General features: G+C 46.4%; 1 protein-coding gene across 1 annotated transcript; it reads right to left on the bottom strand.

The window, feature by feature from the left end:
• Positions 1-1,025: 1,025 nt before the first annotated feature.
• Positions 1,026-4,286, bottom strand: LOC125541605. Its single transcript, XM_048704969.1, is given in 5 exon segments — positions 1,026-3,631; positions 3,634-3,647; positions 3,765-3,883; positions 3,987-4,026; positions 4,151-4,286. Coding segments are annotated over 5 exon segments (2,388 nt in total). The 5' UTR covers positions 4,181-4,286; the 3' UTR covers positions 1,026-1,446.
• Between the last annotated feature and the right edge of the window lie 4,331 nt (positions 4,287-8,617).

Genomic DNA, 8,617 nt, shown 5'->3' with positions numbered 1-8,617 from the left:
AGGGATCGCTAGGCCTCAAACCTCTTGTCCGTTTTGTATCTGGTCGTTACTTGTAACCAAATAAAAACATACTTTCTCTGTTTTTATTTACTCTGTATATTAGCTTTGGTCAAAATCAAGCTTTATAAACTTTGACAAAGTTTATAGACAAAAATATTAACATGTATAGTAACAAATCAATACCATTAGATTCACTATTGAACGTACTTTCACATCATATAGATTTGTTATCTTAAATATTTATATTATTTCCTATAAATTTGGTCAAACTTTACGAAGTTTGACTTCACTCAACTCTAATATGCAGAGAATAAAAACGGAGAGAGTACTTTTATCCACTCTATTTTTGTTCTTGACCCTTTTTGATTTTCTTTTTAGCCGAAACAGTAGGTCAAAGCCCGACTCTGCAACTACGACAGATCCCCTTGCCGGGAGGACGCTCATTCAGTAATCACAAACCTGATATTGATATATGCAATCATACTACTACGGATCCCCTCAAAGACCGTTCGGTCTCTGGATTTTCAGAAATGTTTGTAATGGCCGAGCAGCACGTTCGGCTTTAGGTGTGCAAGGGCCCCCACGTTGATTGTCGCCCTCTTCTCTCTCTCTGTGAGCCTATGTTGTTGTAATCATCCATGTTCAGGTGGGCGATCGCCCTCCGCTGTTTGCCTCAAAGAAAGGAAAAAAAGAGGTGCATAACATTCTTCATCATTTGCTCAGAGTTTCTAGATACGGCAGGAAGAGGTAGCGCATGGCTATATATTAAACACACGACTCTTCTCAAGAGGCTGGAGGCTGTTCTTCTACTGAGTTATCCTACATTATAATGGACTCACTTTGTTTTGCCAAATAAAAGTGTTGGAATTTGATCTACCATACCACTCTTCCTATAACATTTTTATCATGTAATCCTTCCATAATTCATATCCATAGAGGGATGGGCACAGGCGCACAGCAACATGCGCCTCTCTGATCTAGTTGCTTGTATATTTCATAATTAATAGAACTGGTTCTTAACAACAAAAGAAACAGATCATTATTTATTTTCCACCAACAAAATTTACTGGTCAATCATGGTGGGAGCACCATATTATGCCGTGTCACTTTGAAGGCTGAATAACAGCTAGTAATACATGTTCAACAGATCCCAATTCACAACGCTTAAAAGAGCATAAACTAGTTCAATCACAACTGAACGCCTGATGTCAAGTTCTGCACTCTGTTTAGTAGATTCAGTCAGCTGCACGTACCACGACACCATAACAGAGAGATGAATGTAGCAGCAGGTGTGAAGGATCTTCTGATGGATGCAAAGCAGATGCACTTCTACAGCAGGCTGGGTAGGAATACCAAAGCTGAACATGTCACCGGATTTTTCAGGTGAAAACTCCAGGCTTCGCCCTGATGCAAACTCTCCTTACCAAAGCTAACAATCTTAAACTGTTACACTCGGCGCACCCATTGTTCCAACCGCAGCTGTTTCATCGGAGGGCCAACGTAGGGCTTGCCCTTGCGAGGGCACTTCCATTTCCCGCTGACCTCCTGTGCTGGAGCTCCTGCAACTTCTGAAATATTGGTCCTATCTGACAAGGGGCTTCTAGTGCTACCTTGGCCCAAAGCAGTAGTCCCCAAAATGCGGCGGTTCTCTTGCAATGTTGTATTCTCTCTTCCTGTTGAGACCTTAGGAATTTTGCTTGTCCTGCATTTCTCTGCTGGCTTCACCTTTGTCCTGATGGCAACGAAACCATCGGCCACGGCTGTTCCTTCTGTTTTCTTATGCTCCAGTTTAGGCTTGCTTCGCTTGATTTCATCTCCAGAAAAGCTTTCATTTGTGACAGCTGAACCAATACCACCAGAACTAACAGGCGGTATGTAGTGTTCAGTGGCAGTTTTCTCAATGTCAGCTAGGACTTTATTAGGAGAATTGACTGGCATTTTGGTGCGCTCAATGCCATCTTCTACAAAACCACCTTCAGTATCCCCTGCTAAACTCGTACTACAACAGTAAACAGGCAGCCTGTTGTGTTCAATCACCTGACCTGATGGGGGATTTTCTTGAGTTTCACCTGTACTGATGGCGTGACAATCTGCCGGTAGCTCACTGTATCCAGATGCACCGTCATGGGTTTGTTCAATATGAGGTAAGCCTACAGCGTTGCAGTTTGTCAGAGGCTGTACTGCATTTCTCTGTACAGCCAACACAGCCCGAGTTTCAGATTCATTAGCTTCATCACCGTCGTCAAGAAAACCTGATCCAAACAATTTCCACAGACTTAACTTAGTCTTCTCACTACCCGCTAGGCCTTTACTAGGAAAATTAACTGGCAGGTTGCTATGTTCAATGCCATCTTCTAGGCCAGTACCTGCTGCTAAACTAGTACCACCACAATTAACTGGATGCTTGCTGGGGTTGGTCTGCTGACCTCCTGGGGGGTTTACTTGTGTTTCAGCTATACAAGTGCCCTCACTATCCGTCACCAGCTCGCTGTATTCAACTGCGCCTTCATGGCTGCGCTTTCTATTCCGTAAGCCTATCCAGTTGCAGTCCCAACGAGGATCTACTGCACTTCTCAGCACAGACGACGCCACCCGACTTTCAGTTTGAGTAGCTTCGTCACGGTTGTCAAGAAAATCTGCTTCAAACAACCCTCGCAGACTTTGCTTAGTTTTCTCCGCATCTGCTAGGCCTTTACTGTGAAAATTAACTGGCAGGTTACTTTCAGTGCCATCTTCTGGTAAACCTTCTTCATTATCTGCTGCTAAACTAGTACCACCACAATTAACTGAACCTTTACTGTGCTTGGTCTCCTGACCTCCCGGGGGGTTTAACTGAGTTTCAGCTACACAAGTGCCCTCGCTATCCATCAGCAGCTCGCTGTGTTCAGCTACGCCTTCATGGCTGCGCTTTCTATTCCTTAAGCCCAACACCACTCGACTATCAGTCTGAGTTTCAGCTATACAAGTGCTCTCACTATCTGTCGGCAGCTCACTGTGTTCATCTACGCCTTCATGGCTGCGCTTTCTATTCCTTAAGCCTATCCAGTTGCAGTCGCACAGAGGATCTACTGCACTTCTCAGCGCAGGCAACACCACTCGACTATCAGTCTGAGTTTCAGCTACACAGGTGCTCTCACTATCCATCGGCAGCTCGCTGTGTTCAACTACGCCTTCATGGATGCGCTTTCTATTCCGCAAGCCTATCCAGTTGCAGTCCCATGGACGATCCATTGCACTTCTCAGCACAGGCAACACCACTCGACTTTCAGTTTGAGTTTCAGCTATACAAGTGCTCTCACTATCCGTTGGTAGCTCGCTGTGTTCAACCATGCCTTCATGGCTGCGCTTTCTATTCTGTAAGCCTACCCAGTTGCGGTTCCACGGAGGATCCACCGCACTTCTCTGCACAGGCGACGCCACCCGATTTTCAGTTTGAGTACCCTCTTCATGGTCATCCAGAAAACCAAACAGCCCCCGCAGGCTTTGCTTCCTTTTCGTGCCCTGTTCAACAGTGCTCCCACCAATCGGAAGGAAATCTCTCGTAGCAGAAGCCTCAGCATGCTCAGCTTGGCTCCCAAAACAATCCCTCTTCAAATCAGTGCCGCCATTCCCAGGGGCGTCTTTAAGAAATGCCCAGCCACCGGGAACTGGATCCCAGCATGCACAATTCAGCAAATATAATGGGTAAGAATACAATTGGGATAAGGTAGCAAGAGAAGCAATTTCAGTAGGATTTGGTTAAGACAGATCAGCAGATTCTTTACCTCCAATGGGTCTTGGGTCTCGCTGCCGTTGTCGACAGCAGGAGGGTGAACAGCCAGCTCCGGCACCTCCGGCGACTCGTACTGGTAACTCGAGAACCAGTTCTTGATGTCCGGCGGCTCTGACGAAAAACACCGAATACAACGTGAGCACGCTTCAGAGATCTAAAATCGTTGGAACAGAACATAGAATGGAAATTCATCAGGGCAGCAGAGGGCACCCACGGGAAGGGAACGAGAAGGGGTACGAGCTGCACCCGCGGGCCTGCAAGAACAGCGAAATCCGGTGAGACCGACGAAGCACCGATTGCGCCGCAGCGCCGGCAAACGGAACGGCGGTACAGAACCAAGAAGCGGAGATAGGAGGAGACCCTCGCGGCGAGGCGTACCTGGCTTTGGGTGGCGGATTCGTCGGCCATGGCGGAGGTGGGGCGGAAGCGAGCGGCGGGGATCGACGGGCGTGTCCCAGAGGAAGAGGCTCCGATTTGGTTTTGCTTCGGAGAGTCAAATTCCGAAGTTCCCGGGAAAAAGGGTGAGCCCGCGCGATAAGGGAGCGGGAGTTTTTTCGTTTTGGCGTTACGGGCGGCGATAACTGAATGGGCCGCCCGGCCCAGAAAAGATTCACCAGGCTGTCATTGGGCCTAGCTTCCGTTTGTTCTAACAAGAGATTACTGAAGAAAAAAAGGATATTTATTTATGGACAGTCTCCGACACGGTTTTGGAGGCTGTACAACGCGGAGCTATTATCAAGAATCGCACTAGTCTGTTTCTTGCTGCATGTACGCCATGAACTTGAAGACTTGTAAGAAGAGGGAGAGGAAGGCGGCAAGATGTCCCCCCGAGTCGATGGAAGAGCTTGTTCTCGAGATATTTTTTCGGCTGCCAGTGAAGTCCCTCCTGCGGTTCAAGTCTCTCAGCAAGGCCTGGTGCGCAACCATCTCCGACCCCATGTTCATCCGGAGTCACCTTGAGCACCAGAAACCATCGTGGCTCATCACTCCCCACGCCTTGGACAGTACTATCGAAGCTGAGGAGTGGCCAACCACCTTCTCAACCCAAACCCGCTTCTACCGGTGGCAGCTAGGGCTAGGTGTCTCCGATACAAGGCTGATGCACGCAACTGACTTTCCCGGCGAGTTCAGCTCAATCGCTCTCATTGCCCACTGCGACGGTCTGGTGCTCTTCCCTACCAACACCAAGCTCTACCTCTTCAATCCGGCCACCAGGGAGACAATGACGTTGCCTGCAAGTAACCGTACCAAAACACAGTACAAACATATGTTCCTCCCGACGGGGTTTGGTTTGGACCATCGCACTGGCAAGTACAAGGTAGTCCGAGCATTCGTCCGCTCCAAAGATCCTCTCACAGAAGTTTACCGCATGGGGATGGAAGTGTTCACTGTTGGTGATGGTGAGGCATGTACTTCTTGGAGGGAAACCACGACTGATTTGCCTTACCCTGTGGTCGAGTGGATAACCGAGAAATTCGTAAACGGTGGATTGTTTTGGGTCATCGACAGGTTCCATCTTGAGCATGATCGAAATGGCTGCGTCTGCTTCAGCCTGGAAGATGAGACGTTCCGCGTCATTCGTCTACCGGATACCTTGCCATTGGATCGTGCACTCCATGAATCCTTTCTGTTGGACGTGATTCAGCAGGGCAAGCTGTGCCTGACAGGTTTTACCAAGAGTGGGGGGGGGAGTGGGGGTTTGGATATTGGTTGAAGATGATACTAACGTGAACTCGAGATGGGAGCATCGTTACTCTCTGTGTATATCAGATCTGGTTCAGCCAATGTCATTTCTTCCAGGGGGCGCAATCATGCTACATTGTGGTCCCAATTTCTACCGTTACGAGCTGCAGACGGCTTCTAACCCGTTGACCAAAGTGTTTGCGTTGGAAGGGCTAAGATACAAGCGTCGGAGGGAACACACTACTAAGCAGAATATCTTCTTCTTCAACGTAACTCCCTACATGGAAAATCTTGTTCGTATTGCGTCTTAGCCGGCCCAACTTTGATGGTTGCGTTTCAGCTTGCGATAAGCTTATGTTTGTTATCTTTACCTAATTTGAAAGTCTTGTTAATTGCGATAAAAAGACTGAAGAATATTTTCTTGGTTGTAATCTTTATTTTCCTTTTTTTTGAATCCTGGTATTGATAGATTTAACATATGTCCATGGCCTTCTCGTAAAGAAAAAAATATCAACGGAGCGGCATATTGACTCGTATGAACCATAACACCAAACCATAATTTGATACAAACAAAAAAGGTGATGACTTGTATGAACTCACCTCTTCAGGTGAAATCGTGTCAGATTAGCGTACAAAGGTTTTTGAAAATTTTGTGGTCAGCACTACAAAGGATATATCTACCATCTCATCAAATTTGAATTCGGATTTAACCCACACATTCAGTAACATAAAATGACAAATTCTACCGTGGATGCTAGTAGGTTCAAATTATGTTAGTATTATTCTCTATTTTTTGGCCAAAAAGGTGAAAGGCCATATATTATGTAGCAGATACCCTTAAGAAACACCCTTGCAGAAATTGACAAAATACATTCAAATTCTTTGGGGTGTCGAAGTTTTCTCTCCTGCATCTATCGGCGGTGCGCAATGAGAAAAGCTCGTTTTCGCATTGGGGTGTACGTCTTAGCAGCGCAAACTTGTTTAAACCTATAAGCTTGTAGAAGCATGACCAAAAAGTCATCGATCTAGACCAGAAGATGTCGGCAACTGCTTTCTATGTAACAAATCACCACCTTGGAGAAGAAAACACTAGAGAGGGCCTGTATAATGCCCATGTATGGCCAAATGGAGTAGGGGGCACAACTCTCACGTGCTCCTCGACAAGGCTGAAACCAAGCAATCTTCGTCGATCAAAACTGGAACCAAAGGACCAAGACGTGCCGATGCCGGCAACGCACCATTAGCTCTGCAAAACAACACCACCGAGACAAACTTGCATAAGCCCCCCCCCCCCCCCCCCCCAAAAAAAACATGGAGAACTAACGAACACAGCACCCTCGCACATGCCTTCCAACGATGCGAAGAAGCACCATCAAAGCAAGGCGAGATAGGGAGGACTTATTCCACGTCGACGATGGCACCATCACTTCACCATCAACGACGGGGAACTAAAACATAACCTAAAAAAATCACCCTACCATAGCCGGTCCGAAACAGCAAGGTCCCCAAAATTATGTTTCTATTCATTCTTCTATTCAATTGCTATTTGTATCTATTATTTCACAGTGGTAAATCTAATACATGCATGAATTTTTCTGACATGATAAATGCATCTTGTCAGTGGCGGACCCACCATTGGGGCGAGCTGGGGCGGCCGCCCCGGGTCGCCGGCGGCGGAGAATCGCCCCCACCTACACATCTGCCGATCTGCGGGCTGCGGCAGCGCTGTTCTCAGTTTTAGAATTCAGAAAGCAATGGCGCTCTTCTCTGTTTCTTTTTTAGTGATCGAAGGGTTTTTTAGGTGAACTAGGGATTTATTCAACAATCACACCAGGAATACAAATGATGTCCGGAGGGTTCCCTAGCCACAAGTGGCGCCCTACAGGGAGAGACGAAGCTGCCTTTGTCAAGGCATGTGCTTCAAAGTTTGCCTCCCTGTTTTTAAAACAAAAAGTAATACTAACAAAATCAAAAACTCTGTCTCTAATTTCATTCAAAACTAAAGCATAAGAAGAGCTGATGGTGCATAGCGATCGAAGGGGTACGTGAGGGAGAAAGAGACTTGGGCTGGTTCGGTAGACTGCACTGGGCTACTACAGCCTACAGGCCCAAACAGACGACATCTTAGCCCAATCGATCTCTCCTTTCCTTTCCTTGTCAAACAGAAAAAGATCCCCAATCGATCCACAAACCGCATTGAGTGTCCCCCTCACGATCTATGACCATATATACAACTCTCATATTACTCAAAAAGAATAAATATATACAACTCTCATCACATTCATAATTTTGTAGGTCTGGTTCCAGAATTAAAATTATGGGATCATATTGTGGCTTAAGGGCATCTCCAAGGGAGACCTGCAAAACTCTGGTATATGTCTGGTCACACACTTTTGTTCACTTTTACAATCCAACGCGGTCTTACATCGATCCGTAAAGTGATTCGGACATTCATTTTCCGGCAAAGTGGAGACAAACATGAGGAGCTATACCTCCAGACATCTTTCGATCAACCAAAAGCCTTCGCGTGGTCCTACTCTCTTCTCTCTCCGCACATGCATGGTCACCTCTTCTCTGTCTCCTCTCAACCGGACACACCACAATATCCCACCCGGAATAGCTTCACACACGATGTTTTATGGACGTCACGTGGACGATTCTAGGATCTCACGTTCCTTATTTATGGATGGATTTCATCTAACAGTGATTAGTTACTGTCGTGGACGCATCAGGCGGAAACACGTCGGCTGCGTAGCACTGCTCTATCTCACCACATGCATGGTCCTCATCTATTTTTTCTCCTCCCAGCCGGATACTTTATAATTAGTGTTGGATGGCTCCCTTCCATATCATATCCGCGGACCACGTCTGAACACAAAAACGGACATACTCGAGGAATTTGCGGGTCAGTGTTGGAGATGCCCTAAGTGAACATTTCAAGCGATAATAGTCCACGTTAGCAGTTTATTAGTTTTTAAGAGCTTTTTTTATTCTTTTGTTGTTGAATGCTATGAGTTTTGGTTGAATAGAGTGGCGTTTGTACCAAAAAAGTAGACATTAAATGTTCGCCCCCAGCTAACTTTAATTCCTGGGTCTACCACTGATCTTGTGTAAAATGCTGTGGAATTTTTCTAGATATGTACTATTTTTTTGGACTTCCAT

Source organism: Triticum urartu, chromosome 2 (assembly GCF_003073215.2).
Source record: "Triticum urartu cultivar G1812 chromosome 2, Tu2.1, whole genome shotgun sequence".
Lineage (NCBI taxonomy): Eukaryota > Viridiplantae > Streptophyta > Magnoliopsida > Poales > Poaceae > Triticum > Triticum urartu.
Note: the sequence above shows the minus strand (reverse complement) of the source record. Positions and strands in the feature narration are given on the sequence as shown.